Consider the following 17751-nt stretch of genomic DNA (forward strand, 5'->3'; position numbering starts at 1 on the left):
TGAGTTATGGTGTTGATTTATAAATAACATTAATACCGATAGAATAACTCCATTAATGTCAATTCTGTCATTTGTACAAAGTTAAAATATAACATATATCTTTTAATGTTGAATAATGCACTAATTCTGATGTTTTGTAACAAAGAGACAGATCGCAAAGGATTCTGGGTAAACGTGCCTCTGCTAAACACTGATTGGTTCAGTCATTCATTACCAACACGTTAATGTGACGTCTGTCATGTGTTGGTGTTTAAATGTGCTTTTGTAAAATATTCCATTTTTTTATTTGTAAAAACAGGCATTTTTACAGAGCCCTGGAAGTGTCATCGCAAAATTTTTTGCATGTGGAGAGAATGTGCACATGTTTGCGCACATTCTCTCCACATTCTCTTTACAACATTCATTTGATGTTGTAAAATGTGCTTTACAGTGTGCGAGATGATTTTTCACGCAGGAATTTTTTGGACCAAGTTTCAGGTTAATCGTGCGTCCTGCATCGTGTAGTGTTCATGGAGTATCAAGCTGCGGTCAACATCTGACGACCACCTCCTGATCGCCGATCGTATGGTCGAATGAGAATCAAACCTGTTTGATATATTATTGTGGTCGGCCGTCGTGAGGTTATCCTGCTGCTGAAAGCTACAAGCAGCATCCAACCCTTCGCACTGTGCCTGTGCAAACACTGCAGAGCTGTCTTGTAATAATGTTATTATTATTATTTTGCAGTTGTTTTGTTTTTAAACTTCATTTGTAAAAAAAAAAAAGCCATTTGCAAAGCAAAAAAATTGATTTGACAATCATCTGACATAACCGGGGTCAAAATAAATAGAACACTGCCATCTACTGGTTCCCAGACACTGCCATGAACACTACTGGCCAGTAGATGCTAGATGGCAGTAGAGGCTTTCAAAACAAATTCTAGATAATCCCTGTCTGCTCACATTTAAATGTGTGGAATTTAACAAATGCAATTTAAAAAATCAACGTCTATAAACGCAGAGAATATATTCAGGAGAGTTTTAGGCACTAGAGTTTAATGCTGTTGTCTGTGGAGCCTAAACAGAGTGTCTGAAATGCATTTGTCCTGTCGTGACGTACTGAGATTACATCATCCTACCCAAAGTGCACTGCGGGGCAGAGCATGTGCTCACAAAACCTTAAAAATTAGCACATTACTTTAAAACTAAAACATACATCTGATATTTTTACTTTATGAAACTTCAGACATGACAGTAATTTTAAATAACTTGTCCAAAATTAGTTTGGTTAAAATTTGAACCATAAGTTAAAAATGTATGCCTCTGGATGACTTAGGTCATATTGCAGGCATATTGGTATGGTGTTAAAGGAAATGCTTTTTTTCTTTTTCCTTTTGGGGCTGTTTTTCCTTTGTTTGCAGAGGATTGAGATGCTTTTTATACAAGCAGTTCTCTTCTGTTTGCAAAGGTTATAACTATGTGTCTGTTACCAAACTTTTAACAGGTGGGTGCTGAACTAATTTTAAAAATGCTTGTTGCTGTTCAGCTTTGTTTATTTTGTTTATCGGTTTAAAAGTTATCGGATAAAAATTAATCAGAAGATAATTGGTCCGATAATGATTTTTAAAGTTATCTAAAAAGATAATCCGATACTGAAAACATTATCTTCGATAATTATCTGTTATCGGATTATCGTAAGTGTGCCCACCACTGTAAATAAGTCAGAATAAAATAAGAGGTAACTCACTTTGAAATGGAAAAAAACATATAACTGCAGCTTAATAATTTTAAAAATAACAAAAATCAGCAACTTGCATTTTTATTCTGACTCCAGTTCATTTTAATGTGATGAAGTCATCCATTTTTTCCTCATCAGTCATGTTTTGTGCTTGAACACTACATTAAGCTCAACATTGAACAAATAAATACCTTTGAAAAATAACAGCTGTTAAAGTTCAGTTCTCACCTGCTTTTTGTGATCTGTGCCTCTGAACATCACTGCACAGCTTCTCCACAGCAGGGGTTTATTTTTAACCCGTGTATGCGTAATTTTTGCTCAGTTCATTTATACGTTCTCATTTTTAAGGATATTTGACTGTTTATTTCATCTCACAATCTTATAAATTCAGTATACGACGTACACATGGTGTGAACAGGACGGTGTCATCAGAACCGCACGCGTAGAGAAAGTGCAGAGAGAAGTAAAGGCAGCTCCATGGTTTTGTTTTCTTGTTTTGTTTTAACATGTTCACTCGGGTTAAAATCCTCTCTCTCTGCTCCGCGCTCGCTGTCTCACATGCACTGATGGTCTCAGCAGAATGGAACGTCTCGTGCCTCCGTTCAGGTACTGGTAGCTTTGGCACTGTGTGCAGGTGCCACGTCCTGTTGGAAAATGAAATCTGCATCTCCATAAAGTTGGTCAGCAGCAGGAAGCGTGAAGTGCTCTACAACTTCCTGGTAGATGGCTGCATTGACCTTGGACCTCAGAAAACACAGTGGACCAACACCAGCAGATGACGTGGCACCCCAAACCATCACTGACTGTGAAACCTTTATACTGGACCTCAAGGAACGTGGATTCTATGCCTCTCCTCTCTTCCTCCAGACTCTGGGACCTTGATTTCCAAAGGAAATGCAAAATTTACTTTCATCAGAGAACATAACTTTGGACCACTCAGCAGCAGTCCAGCCTTTTTGTCTTTAGCCCAGGCAAGACGTCAGCAGTCTTCTCCATGATTGTGTAGCCTACAGGACTAGACTGAGAGACCATTTAAAGGCCTTTGCAGGTGTTTTGAGTTAATTAGCTGATTAGAGTGAGACACCAGGTGTCTTCAATATTGAACCTTTTCACAATATTCTAATTTTCTGAGATACTGAATTTGGGGTTTCACTACTTGTCAGTTATAATCATCAAAATAAAAAAACAAAAAAACATTTGAAATATATCAGTCTGTGTGTAATGAATGTATACATTATACAAGTTTCACTTTTTCAAAGGAATTACTGAAATAAATCAACTTTTTCATGATATTCTAATTATATGACCAGCAACTGTGTGTGTGTGTGTGTATATATATAGAGAGAGAGAGAGAGAGAGAGAGAGAGAGAGAGAGAGAGAGAGAGAGAGAGAGAGAGAGAGAGAGAGAGAGAGAGAGAGAGAGAGAGAGAGAGAGAGAGAGAGAGAGAGAGAGAGAGAGAGAGAGAGAGAGAGAGAGAGAGCCATTATGCCAATTTTTTATTTTATTTTTACCTCAGCCCCTGACTGTGACTTCTAACCAATGTGTCTCAAAATGAAGCGACTTCATCCTTGGCTGACCCTCAATCATTGCATCAAGTTTGTTCCAAATCAATTCAAAACCCTTCAAAATATTCTGCTCCCACATGGATAGTACAGAACAGTAGCACAGGACCCTTGCCTGTGCAACTGCACAAGGGTGTAACAAAACTAAACTATAATGAGCCCTAAGTGTGGGTGAGCGTACATCAGGTGGTACAGTGGGTTGTCCTTAAACCACAATGCTGATGTGTTCATTCTACTGCCGCTATTTTGCACATAACATTCTCAGACACAGCTATGACATTTTAAAAATATTTATAACAAACCGTAAAATAACACTCCTTCAAGTGCTACTTTCTAATATAAAAGTATCTCACCCTTTCATGCAGTCTTTCGCTGTCAGAGTCTATGGACGTGTTACACCAAAGACCCTGAAGAGAACAAAAAACAAAACAAAACCATAACTGAGCAGCAGCTTCCTCCTACAGTGCCACGTCTTACCACTAGGTGTCAGTGAGGACCAGGCTATCTTCAGGCTTGTGTCACGTTACATTTGGCCAGAGTCCAGCTGAAAGTGGGTCAGAGTGGATCCATAAATGTTCTGTATACAGTCTGTGTTTCCCTATTAGGTCATGACAGAGTTCTGGAAGAAGACTCGCAGACGCTACGTGTGCGACGGTCACGGGTGGAAAGAGAGAGCTTCTTTATGCGAGAAACGATAAACTACCACATCCACAGATGGAGACTTGTTCCGTCAGACAAAGCAGATGATGACAGATTCACTTGTGGTACAATAAGCTAGATTCAGAGAGCGGCCGACTCGTTAGGTGAGTTATCAAAGAGCTGAGTGATGAAGAGACTGACCGGCGAGTCGGGCTGGTGGTCGTCATCCCTCGAGAAGGAGCTGTTGAAAGCTTTATTGAATGTTTCGCTGTTTTGTTTGTGTCGCTCAATAGTAGCCAGGATCACCTGAGAGAGGAAGAAGAAAACAAAAAAGGAAATCAAAACAGCAGTATTTGGACATATTCTTGCACGTGTTAGAAGATGAAAATCACTTAAAGCTGGTACCTTTTGATTTTTCACAAAATTGACAACATTTACTTCCTGTTCAAACTGACTTATTATAAAGTATCGCACAATTAAAGCAAATCATAAATAAGCTAATCAATGTGATCTTGCTACTTTGTTTGTACCCATCTAGGCTTGTTGCCATGATGTTTGAGCGGAACTGTCCTAAGGACTACTGTCCCCTATAAGCCCCACCCCTCACCTAACCTGTAACACATTTTAAATCAGCTCTACTCCACTGTAAAATGAGCCATAATGAGGAGGTTTTATTCAACAATAAAATTCCCAAGAACACTGAATAATTGCAACAAATCCACTGCAAATCTCTTCTGTACAAGGAGGATGACAATTTCAGCTTGTAGAACACATTGGACATTTTAAGAAGCCTAGGACTTCCTAAAAAATGGTGTTTTCAGGGTTTTTTACCAACATCAGTGTGTCAACAGAATTACAAAATGCACAAGTACAAAGCGTTGCGTGTGATGTCATCATGATAATGTCACCACGCCTTTTTAATAGTAATTACCTGGATCCAGTCTTCCTTCTCCTCAGCCGTCCTGTGAAAGAAATAAAAGATTTTCAAAGATGATTGTATTAAAAAAACATGTGTACATGATCACAAGAGCAATCGGACATTAGTGACATCCACCAATCTAGATCACTTCCAAAATTCAGTGGAGTCTTCCATGAGTCATATCTTCAATATGTACTTTGTGGTGCAAATTTGGTGAGAATCTGTGAAGTAATTTTGACGTAATCCTTCAAAGCCTATATAAAGTGAAATCTTGATCCAGAATCTGGATCTGGATCCAGATCACCTCCACAATGTAATGGAGTCTTCCATGGCCTAATATCTATCTATGGAGAAAATTTTTATCAAAATCCGTGCAGTAGTTTTGAAATAATTCTGCTAAAAGTCAGACAAATACAGTGAGGCAAATAAGTATTTGATACAACAGAAAAACCGGCCTCCATATTTGGTACAGTAGCTTTTGTTTGCAGTTACAGAGGTCACACATTTCCTGTAGTTCTTGACCAAGTTTGCACACTGCAGCAGGGGTTTTGGTCCACTCCTCCATACAGATCTTCTCCAGATCTTTCAGGTTTGGAGTTTCAGCTCCCTCCAAGGATTTTCTATTGAGTTCAGGTCTGGAGACTGGCCAGGCCACTCCAGGACCTTGAAATGCTTCTTATGGAGCCCCTCTTTAGATGACCTGGCTGTGTGTTTGGGATCATTGCCATGCTGGAAGACCCAGCCCCTTACTGAGTGAAGGAGGCTGTCTGCCAAATCTTGAGATACATGACCCCATCCATGCTCCCTTCAATACGGTGCAGTTGTCCTGCCCCCTTTACAGAAAAGCACCCCCTAAAATGATGTTTCCACCCCCATGCTTCACGGTTGGGATGGTGTTCTTGGGGTTGTTCTCATCCTCCAAACACAGTGGGTGTGGAGTTGATACCAGAAAGCTTTATTTTGGTCTCATCTGACCACATGACCTTCTCCCATGCCTCCTCTGGATCATCCAGATGGTCACTGGTGAACTTCAAACGGGCCTGGACATGTGCTGGCTTGAGCAGGGGGACCTTGCATCTCCTGCAAGATTTTAAACCATGACGGCGTCATGTGTTACTAATGTAATCTTTGTGACTGTGGTCCCAGCTCTCTTCAGGTCATTGGATCATTGGATCACAGGCAGTGGATCAAATACTTACTTGCCTCACTGTATATAAATAAATAATCAAACACCAATGATTTTATTATGTCCTTGGCGGACGTAATAATAACAACAGTGTCACTGGATAGTAAACTTTTATTTGTGTGTCACACAGAAATGTCACATTTTCTAACTGAAGCTGACGAGGTGGATTCAGTTATCGTTACCTGGCCTGCAGCTCCAGCGAGCGCTGCTTTCCGATGATAGCGAACGTGTGAGGAAGGTTTTGCTTCACATTCTCCTGCACCTACATAACAAACAAACAAACAAAACCAAGCCAGATATTAGCTTTGCATCCAAAAGAACATGTATATATTTCAGTTGGTGTGGAAGATGAGGAGAACCTGCACCTCCATGCTGGCGATGTCGATCCTCTCTCTGACGCTGAACTTCTGTCCCATCAATCGGAGTTTAGGCACACAGTATAGCACCATGCTGTTAAACTACAGCGGACACATAAAGAGGATGAATGTACAACCGTGTATGAGGAACGGTGCACAACGCAAAGCTTTTTATTCCTCTCACCAGGTAGAGGTATCGGTCTTGTGCTGTGCCGTTTTTTGCTGACATCTTCTTGATATGTCCTTCTTTGATGAGCTCGTTGGCGGGGTTAACAATGTCCTCCTCTCCTCCGAGCCGTTCGTAAACCTCCAGCAGCTTGTGCATCTTCTCCTGCAAAATAATTAAAGCAAAGCTGACAGGAGAAGCCACTAGAGGGAGCTATTTGTTACCAGCTGAGAGCAATTTGTGGGATTTTGCCGGCAAGGTATTATATTTCTTTACTGAATCTCAAATATTTTTTTCTGTCTACTCAAACTAAAGGATGTTTAAAAAAAACAGTAACCGAGTGTTCTTCCGCAGGCTATGAAACTCGACTCAGGAAACGGCAGCTTCCTGTGTGTACTAATTCTCTTCTGTTCGCTCACTCACACCAACAGCTGCAACGCCGCTCGAACAGCAGCACCGCTAACAGTTTTCTCAAGTGACATGTGATAAAGTTGACAGAGATAAGATGAGATAAAACTTATTGATCTCACAGAGGAGAAATTCACATGTTATGTCAGCTCTTAAGAAAACATACAAGGTGGGTGCAAGTAGAGGAAAATGTTCATCAAACAGCGTGTGCAAGGATAAGCAATAATAATAATAATACTTGTAACAGTACAAGACATAAGAAAAGAGGTAGAAATAGAATATACATATATATATATACACACACACACACACACACACACTCATTCAAAAGGAGATAGGAGCATCTTCTTTACAATATGTGAAATGGAGTTTAGATGTGGTAAGGTGACTTGAATTTCCCTCTGGGATCAATAAAGTATCTATCTATCTATCTATCTATCTATCTATCTATCTATCTATCTATCTATCTATCTATCTATCTATCTATCTATCTATCTATCTAGTGCAGGGATTTGTAAACGAGTTGTTATTGCACGATATGTGGACAGGCGGGATAAAGTCGAGAGCAGGCGGGATAAAGTCATACCATTTTCCTGATTGCTGCGTTGGAGTGGTTAGCTGCAGTAGAGATGAGCTCCAGCGCCTCTGCAATGCAAACACATGCACATAAAATTAATGCACGCACACACACACACACACACACACACACACACACACACACATGCACAACCAAATAAACATTGACAATCATGCAAAGGCTGCGTCTCAATTCTGTGCTTGCATCCTCCGAAGGCTGCATGTCTCCTAACAATGCAACAAGGCTGTCTCACTTTGAAGGCTCCTTGGAATGCAGTCAACAAAGGCAGCCTTCTTTCCTCAGAAAACGCAGAACACAAGTGCCACTGCACAATTTTTTTTTTTTTTGACCTAACCAAACAAACAAAAGACCTCAAAAGGACAATTTTGAACTCCATAGGTACAAGGGGCAGGAAAAGCTAATGCACTGTGGCCAGACCGTCTCATTTCAGGATGGTTGGCCAGATCCGTGTAGAACAAAGCCTTAGAACAGAGGTCTCAAACTCATTCCAGAAAGGGCCGAGAGGGTGCAGGTTTTCTTTCACTTTGAGCAGGTGGAATCAGTTAATCAGTGAAATCACCTGCTGGAGTGGGTGGTTGCAAGGAAAGCCTACACTCTCTCGGCCCTTTCTGGATTGAGTTTGAGACCTCTGCCTTAGAAGGATGTAATTTCTCCCTGTCAGAACTGCGTTGGTAACATCCAGCATTTTTGTTGTTTTCCATTCAGTGAAACCTCTGGTAACATTCATACAGTAAATCTTTTCACTTTGTAGTGCCTGGCAGTTATGTTTTATTTGTATATGTGTTTGCATGAAATGGTCTGTCTTGTCACTGCCAACCACACCTGCTTGTAATCCATCAACAAACCAGCATGCACTACTATCCAGCAGGTGGCAGACATGTCTATGGGACATTACATAGGCAAAGCAAAGTTGCTTTAACATTTTTGATCAGGATATGTCATTCAAAGCGCATATTAAACAAATATGTAGGACTGCTTTTTTGCATTTACGTAATATCTCTAAAATTAGAAAGGTCTTGTCTCAGAGTGATGCTGAAAAACTAATTCATGCATTTATTTCCTCTAGGCTGGACTACTGTAATTCATTATTATCAGGTTGTCCTAAAAGTTCCCTGAAAAGCCTTCAGTTAATTCAAAATGCTGCAGCTAGAGTACTAACGGGGACTAGAAGGAGAGAGCATATCTCACCCATATTGGCCTCTCTTCATTGGCTTCCTGTTAATTCTAGAATAGAATTTAAAATTCTTCTTCTTACTTATAAGGTTTTGAATAATCAGGTCCCACCTTATCTTAGGGACCTCATAGTACCATATCACCCCAATAGAGGGCTTCGCTCTCAGACTGCAGGCTTACTTGTAGTTCCTAGGGTTTGTAAGAGTAGAATGGGAGGCAGAGCCTTCAGCTTTCAGGCTCCTCTCCTGTGGAACCAGCTCCCAGTTCGGATCAGGGAAACAGACACCCTCTCTACTTTTAAGATTAGGCTTAAAACTTTCCTTTTTGATAAAGCTTATAGTTAGGGCTGGATCAGGTGACCCTGAACCATCCCTTAGTTATGCTGCTATAGACTTAGACTGCTGGGGGGTTCCCATGATGCACTGAGTGTTTCTTTCTCTTTTTACTCTGTATGCACCACTCTGCATTTAATCATTAGTGATTGATCTCTGCTCCCCTCCACAGCATGTCCTTTTCCTGGTTCTCTCCCTCAGCCCCAACCAGTCCCAGCAGAAGACTGCCCCTCCCTGAGCCTGGTTCTGCTGGAGGTTTCTTCCTGTTAAAAGGGAGTTTTTCCTTCCCACTGTCGCCAAGTACTTGCTCACAGGGGGTCGTTTTGACCGTTGGGGTTTTTACGCAATTATTGTATGGCCTTGCCTTACAATATAAAGCGCCTTGGGGCAACTGTTTGTTGTGATTTGGCGCTATATAAATAAAATTGATTGATTGATTGATTGATTTCCTCTGACTCATTAAAGTTGACATGATTTGAGTTTTCCCTCATTATACACCCATTTAATGTGGTGAATTACAAGGTGATATTATTTACTGTTTTTGAGTTATTGTATTCAGGGCTGGATCCAGAGTGAAAATCTGACAGATGCATTTTTGCCCAGTGACAAAATAAAAATCGTACGCGTCATGTTATTCAATAATCTTCATTTTTTTATTCGTGTGCAACATACACCGTCACACTTCTTTTAATATATTTATTATACTTCATGGACCATAGTGAACACTTCTTATTTTTATAAATATGATGTCTTAAAAAACAACACTTGATCTCTGGACATAAATAGGAATAAACAAAATCTGTAGTTTATGTCAAAAGCATTTCCTTTCAGACATTACTGGCATGAATGTCTTTCCATATATCTGAGCTGAGCTCTTGCAGTTGCTGTGCTGCACGTCAGGATGTAATTTGTAAAGAAATACAGCATATCTCATTTTGGGAGGAAAAACGTTTTAGACGATTGTACTTTCTTGTCTGTATTACAGCGTTTGTAAGAGGTGTGATTTTATTTAAAGCGGCAATTCATTTTGAAGTTATTAACACAGACCGGACTCTGTCTCAGCAGAGAGCCACGCAGCCTTTGGAGCTGTGCCAACGGAACGGAGGACGATTCTCTTTTCTTGACTGCAACAAGACAAGAGTCCCAGTTAATGACTTTAATCCACACAAAAGTGACTCACGGTATTTTAATGGCTTTGAGAGGGGTTAAGAAGCGGTCTTGCCATCTCTCAAGAGCAGCGAATCAAAGAACCAACGAGCTAGTGGATCGAAGCATCGCTTCAATGGTTCACGCTTCAAAGTGGAGTCGCGCTGCAGAAACGGTTGATTACAGACCCGCTGCAGACCAAACCCTAAATATCCGACTTCATTTGTACGTCCATATGACTCTGAAATTTGGAAAAAAACGTATAATTTTCGGACAATCCGTATAGGTTGACATGTATGGTCGGAAAACCACCGAAAATGTAATTTCAGTCATCACAGAATGCCTTTCAAACACACTACTGTCTGAAAACTATTTATAAACCACTCACTGTTTCTTGCTGAAATAAGCGCCCAAGTTTCCTTGCACAAGTTTTTTCCTGGATGCCATAATCATCGACTCGACTGGACTGACGCTATGTTTGTTTGATCCGGTTTGAATTTTCCTGTGTACACCTGCGTGGTGCATTGTGGGATCAAATAAAAAACTGTGTTCACCGCGGGGACACGTTTGGCACTATTCGGAATTATTCAAGTTTTTTTTTTACCGATGACGAACGATGCGTAAAAAAAGCTGACTGATGCAACTGCATTGGTCCAAACCGGTCTGGATCCGGGCCTGGTGTTAATGAACTGGAGGGGGTAAGTCACATGACATTCAACAGTATCTTCTCCTGCACCTTTTAGAGAACATACACTTTTTTCTTTATCCTATAACTGGTGTGATTCCTCACTGAAAGTCAGCCAATTGTGCGCACATTCAGCATTAATCCCACAACATTTTATTTTTTATCTTTTAGTATTAGGGTATTTGAGCTGCTCGCACGAACGGCTGCAGGCAAACCTGAGTCACACAACTGAATCACAGTCTATAAAGAGAAGTGTCACAAAGTGTTAGAAACGAGGAGATGGACTGAAGTTTTTGCTCAGTAAAGAGGAAATATGATTTGTTGGAGGACATCAGTGTGGGACAACACTCCGTTAATCTTATGCATGCTCTGATAATTGCAGGAAATATGCAGAGCAAGAAGGTCAGAATGCTAAGTTCGGCAGCCACTGCTCTGTTTATGTTGATCATATTTTTGTGTCATGTAGCTCAGTCCTATTTACAAATTGTGGAATGTTTTTGTGGTAGATGGCATCATGGGTTTGGGATGTTTGTTTCATAGGCCCAGTCATAGTTTGCAAGTGACTGAGGTTAAACTGTAAGATCAGTGTTAACAAACAGAAGTAGAAATCTTACTCTCTGCATCTTTTCGGTCGAGTGCGTCACTGGGGAGTTTCTTCAGGTAGTCTTTGAGCAAAAGTTCGTAGCGAGGGATCCTTTGAACTGGCTCCAGCATGTGGTGCTGCAGCGTCAGATTCCCACACACATCCTGTTTCTGTTAAAACACAAAGATGTGAAATCATTAACAGTCCATTCACAGCTGGCTTCAACATAAACCATAACATACACAGACATAAATGTGTCACATTTGTACAACTTATCAAAGTAAAATGGCTCATGTGAATTAGGTAGCATGTTCACCAGCACTTATCTTACATGTCAAGAGGCAGAAAAACACCACAATATAAATGTACAAGTAAATATACATGTATCTCTGTAATGGTGTTTTTTGACCTTGTGTGACTTCATCATGAAGGCTGACTAATATACAGTAGTGGGCACAGTTCCGCTAATCTGCTAATTATCGAAGATAATGTTTTCATTATCGGATTAGCTTTTCAGATAACTCTGAAAACCATTATCGGACTAATTATCTTCCGATAATTTTTAGACTGCTAACATATTTTTGCAGACGTGGTAAACAAAGCTAAATAGTTACAAACATTTATGAAATCTAAAATCAGTTGAGTACCTACCTGTTAAATGTTTTGTAGTAGATGTGCAGTTTTATCCTCTGCAAACAGAGAAGAGCTGGTTCTAAAAGAAACCGCTCTATTCTCTGCAGGCAAAGAAGAACTGGTCACAGAAGAGAAAAAAGCTCATTTCTTTTGACCACATACTGATACACTGGCAAGTTCACCCAAGTCATCCAGAGGCATATAGTTTTAACTTATGGTTAAAATTTTAACCAAACTAATTTTGGACAAGTTATTTAAATTAACGCCATGTCTGAAGTTTTATAAAATGAAAATACCAGATATATGTTTTAGTTTTAAAGTAATGCACTAATTTTGAAGGTTTTAGTGTGGACATGCTGTGTCCAGGTGCATTATGGGTATCTCAGTACATTCATGACAGAAGAAATGCATCTGAGATGCTCTGATCAGGCTCCACACGGACAACAGCATTAAACTCTTTGTATATTGTGCCTAAAACTCTTGTGAATATATTCTCTGGGTTTATAGACATTGTTATTGCGTTTGTTTTATGTAAAAATGCCAGAAGAAGCTCAGGTTGCTCCTCCATTATTTTCAATTGGAATCATTGCAATTGATTCCTGTTTGCTATTTAGAGTCCTGCTTATGTCAAACACTGTCTGTCGTCTTTGTTCCAGAGTAATATACGTATATAAGATATCTGAAATTCAGTTTATTAAATTCCTCGCATCTTAAACGTAGCAGTAGACACGGATTATCTGGAATTTTTGGGGGGCAGGTTTTCACGGTCTCTACTGCCATCTACTGGCCAGTAGTGTTCATGGCAGTATTTGTCCTAAAGCTGGGCAGACACTGTACGATATTTTCAATCGTACTCAGCTCCAGCTCAAACTGTACGACAAAACCGCATGGTGTAAAAGTTCAGAGCACAGAATTTATGTTCTCACACTATACAGCCCGACGCTCTGATGTGATCTGACTGCTCACATTGTACATTCAAAAATCACACGTTGGACTCGTGTTTCCAGAAGCAAAACGTACACAGAAGCTTTTTTTTTCAAACTTTATTTACATTTCTTATTTTTACAAAAACTCTCAATGGGAGACATCAAAGTAAAAAAAAAAAATAAGACTTTACATGAGCTGAAGGGGGGGGGGACGACAGAAGCTGCTCTCCCAAAGAGATGATCACTGTTTATACTCTCTCCAATTCCGCATCAGTGTTTGCTCATGCACAGTGCGAGAGGTTGGACACTTGTAGCGCTTCAACAGCGGGATACCCTCACGATGGCCGACCAGAATATCAAACATGTTTGATTTTCATCTGACCATACGACTGCCGATCGGGAGGTGGTCGTCAAAGGTTAAACGCAGCTCATTACTCCATGTACACTACACTATGCAGGACATGTGATTAAGCTGAAACTCGGCGCGATCCAAAAAGTTCTCGCACGAGTGAAAAATCATCTGAAAAAGGGCCAAAACTCGCACAGTGTAAGCCCATCTTAAGTACTGAGCGTCTGGGCACCAGTAGATCATGGCAGTGTTTTATTTATTTTGACATTGGTTATATCAGACGGTTATCTAATTACAACTTGGCTTTTTTTTTTTTTTTGAAAATGCCTTTTTTTTACAAATACAAAATGGCATATTTTAGAAAAGCACATTTATATGTAAACACAAACACACACCTCACATTAACGTGTTGTTTACATAGAATGAATGAGTCAACCAATCAGTGTTAGCGGAGGCACATTTTACCCATAATCCCTTTGGCATCTGTCTGTAGTTTACAAAACTTCAGAATTAGTGCATTATTCAACATTAAAAGATATATGTTATATTTTAACTTTGTACAAATGACAGTATTGACATTAATGAAGTTATTCTATCGGTATTAATTTTATTTATAAACCAAACCATAAGTCAGCACTGCTTTATTTTCCAAGACCTCGGCCTCACGGCGATGCTGTTATTGAGTAGAAAATTGAGCTTTGCTGCTTCTCTCAACTGCTTCGCTGGTGGAAGCTCCCGTTTACTACTTATCTTCCAGCAGTAAGCAGGGTGCTCAAAGATAGAAGTGCTGACTCATTGTTTGGGTCTGTAGTTGCATTTGATATTACCAGAAGAGATTGTGGTGTTAAAACTCAAAATCAGCTTGTTAGCAGTTGCAAGTGTACCAGAGACAATACTGGAAGTTACCGGTTAGCTGTAGCTTCTGATAAATTTTTGGGTGGTTTATCGCTTTAGCTTTATAAAAGATAACATATAATAAGCTAACTGAAAAGTTATCGAAACTAACTTTTTGGTTAGCTGTGCCCACCACTGCTAATACAGTGAGGAAAATAAGTATTTGAACACCCTGCGATTTTGTAACTTCTCCCACTTAGAAATCATGGAGGGGTCTGAAATTTTCATCTTAGGTGCATGTCCACTGTGAGAGACACAAACTATAAAAAAAAAAAAAATAAAAAAAATCCAGAAATCACAATGTATGATTTTTTAATAATTTATTTGTAAGTTCCTGCTGCAAATAAGTATTTCAACACCTGTGAAAATCAATGTTAATATTTGGTACAGTAGCCTTTGTTTGCAATTACAGAGGTCAAATGTTTCCTGTAATTTTTCACCAGGTTTGCACACACTGCAGCAAGGATTTTGGTCCACTCCTCCATACAGATCTTCTCCAAATCTTTCAGGTTTGGAGTTTTAGCTCCCTCCAAAAATTTTCTATTGAGTTCAGGTCTGGAGACTGGCCAGGCCACTCCAGGACCTTGAAATGCTTCTTATGGAGCCCCTCCTTAGTTGCCCTGGCTGTGTGTTTGGGGTCATTGTCATGCTGGAAGACCCAGCCATGACCCATCTTCAATGCTCTTACTGAGGGAAGGAGGTTGTTTGCCAAAATCTCACAATACATGATCCCATCCATCCTCCCTTCAATACGATGCAGTCGTCCTGTCCCCCTTGCAGAAGAGCACTTCCAGAGTATGATGTTTCCACCCCCATGGTTCACAGTTGGGATGGTTTTCTTGGGGTTGTTCTCATCCTCTAAACATGGTAAGTGGAGCTGATTCCAAAAAGCTCTATTCTGGTCTCATCTGACCACATGAGCTTCTCCCATGCCTCCTCTGGATCATCCAGATGGTCACTGGTGAACTTCAAACAGGCCTGGACATGTGCTAGCTTGAGCAGGGGGACCTTGCTGCCCTGCAGGATTTTAAACCATGACAGCATCATGTGTTACTAATGTAATCTTTGTGACTGTGGTCCCAGCTCTCTTCAGGTCATTGACCAGGTCCTCCTGTGTAGTTCTGAGCTTTCTCAGAATCATCCTTACCCCACAAAGTGAGATCTTGCATGGAATCCCAGACCGAGGGAGATTGACAGTCAGCTTGTGTTTCTTACACGTTCTAATAAATAATCATAACAGTTGTCTTCTACCAAGCTGCTTGCCTGTTGTCCTGTAGTCCATCCCAGCCTTGTGCAGGTCTACAGTTTTGTCCCTGGTGTCTTTAGACAGCTCTTTGGTCTTGGCTATGGTGGACAGGTTGGAGTGTGATTGATTGAGTGTGTGAACAGGTGTCTTTTATACAGGTAACAAGTTCAAACAGGTGCAATTAATACAGGTAAAGAGTGCAGAATAAGAGGGCTTCTTAAAGAAAAATTAACAGGTCTGTGTGAGCCAGAATTCTTGCTGGTTGGTAGGTGATCAAATACTTATTTGCAGCAGTAACATACAAATAAATTATTAAAAAAAATCATACCTTGTGATTTCCGGATTTTTTTTTTTTTAGATTATGTCTCTCAGTGGACATGCACCTAAGATGAAAATTTCAGACCCCTCCATGATTTCTAAGTGGGAGAACTTGCAAAATTGCAGGGTGTTCAAATACTTATTTTCCTCACTGCATATGCTTCAGACCATCCATTTAAGCTTCTTGATTGCTTGATTGTATAGAAAGGTGTTTAGAGGTCCATGTTTTCCTTGACCTTTGATCAAACTCCTCTAAAATTGAATCACCTCTCAATATCTATCTGTGTAATGTTCCCACCAAGTTTGAAAGAAATCCATCAATCACTTTTTGATTTATCTTGTCTACAACCACACATGCCAGTAACGCTAAGGTATAGTTCCTCGGTCCAAGCACCACTTTACAAATTTCCACCCAGTCAAGCAAGAAAACAACACACCTGTATATTCTGAACAACACTCTTGAACTGTGACGATCTCTGCGTCCATGTGTTGACTAAGTCCATGGCTCTGTCAAAGTTCTTCACATACTCGCCATACATCTTCATGAATGGAGCAAGTTTCTGGAGGATGTCTCCAATACGAGGGATGGAGTCCCTGCAGTAAACACAACAGACAAAGTAATTAGGATCCAACTTGATCAAAAGTGTTCAGTGATGCCACACCCACATTTCAAAGTATTAAGTATCATGCTATAATTTGATTTGCTATTGAATTTCCCATTCTGCTGATTTGTTCCTGTCAGGTCCATTAGCTGATTTCCACCAAGCTTACTGTATTATGTGGCAAACCGTCAACCACAGAATTGCCCAAGGTCAATGTGGGGAAAAGATCAAAATTATAATTTTCATTCTCCTCCAAACTTGACACACCGAGGTAAGATCGGATTTACCAAAGGTTGGTCACTAGGGTAAAGGTAAAAATTGAGGTTTTTCCAATCTGATTTGCAACAAACCTGGCACACATATGCAGGTAGGTTCTAGAATTGCCCTGGTGAGGTTAAATTTGCCAAACGTCATGTCCATCATGTTTGCTGTCCAACTTCTTCCAGGTCATTTTTTTTTTCCACAAAACCTGGTATTCCCCTCAAAGAATTCATTTGGGCCTGATGTGAAACACACTTAGGGAGATTCAAGAATTTCCCTGGCAAGGTCAGCCAGAGGTCATTCACTGGATTGAAGGTCAATGTCATTGGGGTCAAATGTTGGACAGCAGTAGCCCTGACTGTCTTCATGCCTGTGGCTACTGTTAGCTACTGTGGAGAAAATGGGTTTTTAAACAGTCGAGTCCAATGACAATGAAATATCCAAACTCATTTCATAAAATTCATTATTTTCATTATGGGGTCAGAAAATTGACCTTGAACTCTGACCTTGATAGTTGTCTGATATGAACCAAATCAAAGCAGTTCTTCCCATCCACAGGCCCAATGTACCTGTCAAGTTTGATCAGAATCAGATTAAACATTCTTAAACTATCTCACAAATGTTCAAAAAATTGTTACATACAGAGCAAAGCAATCAGAATAGTGTATGACCACAGTGGTGTCACTAAAGGTGATTTAACAGAATACTGAAGCGCAAACTGGAGTTGTCCCTGGAGTCAGTCAGTCCCTAATGGAGTCAGTCAGTCAGTCAGCAAGTGGGTCTTTGAAATTTCAGAAAGTAACTATTAAAAAAACCTGCATATTCAGATCTGAAACTTTGGGTTCTGGGTGACACAAGTGAGGACCCAGTTAACCTCCTGTTCTGGGCCAAGTTGGCATCTTTTACACACACACACAAAATGGCCATAACATAAAATAAGGGCAGAAAATTGTTTGTGAAGGCTGTTGGTGACCAGTGTTACCTCTGAGAACTACATCTGCAAGGTGGATCACTAATAATGTGTGTAAGACAAACCTACATCGATGCCTGCC

General features: G+C 40.2%; 1 protein-coding gene across 3 annotated transcripts in view; it reads right to left on the reverse strand.

Moving 5' to 3' along the window:
• Positions 1-17751, reverse strand: part of fgd (faciogenital dysplasia) — a 184896-nt gene that overhangs the window by 17720 nt on the left and 149425 nt on the right. For 2 of the 3 annotated variants that reach the window (XM_034172756.1, XM_034172758.1), the window contains exons 7-16: positions 17206-17268; positions 16274-16430; positions 11502-11640; positions 7540-7598; positions 6564-6710; positions 6389-6481; positions 6206-6285; positions 4850-4880; positions 4120-4224; positions 3633-3686 (exon numbers count right to left, since the gene is read on the reverse strand). In XM_034172756.1, the coding sequence (XP_034028647.1) occupies positions 3633-3686; positions 4120-4224; positions 4850-4880; positions 6206-6285; positions 6389-6481; positions 6564-6710; positions 7540-7598; positions 11502-11640; positions 16274-16430; positions 17206-17268 (928 nt within the window). The remainder of the gene's footprint in view (positions 1-3632; positions 3687-4119; positions 4225-4849; positions 4881-6205; positions 6286-6388; positions 6482-6563; positions 6711-7539; positions 7599-11501; positions 11641-16273; positions 16431-17205; positions 17269-17751) is intronic. The other variant, XM_034172757.1, reaches the window with a different exon arrangement.

The sequence above is a fragment of the Thalassophryne amazonica genome, chromosome 6, assembly GCF_902500255.1.
Source record: "Thalassophryne amazonica chromosome 6, fThaAma1.1, whole genome shotgun sequence".
Lineage (NCBI taxonomy): Eukaryota > Metazoa > Chordata > Actinopteri > Batrachoidiformes > Batrachoididae > Thalassophryne > Thalassophryne amazonica.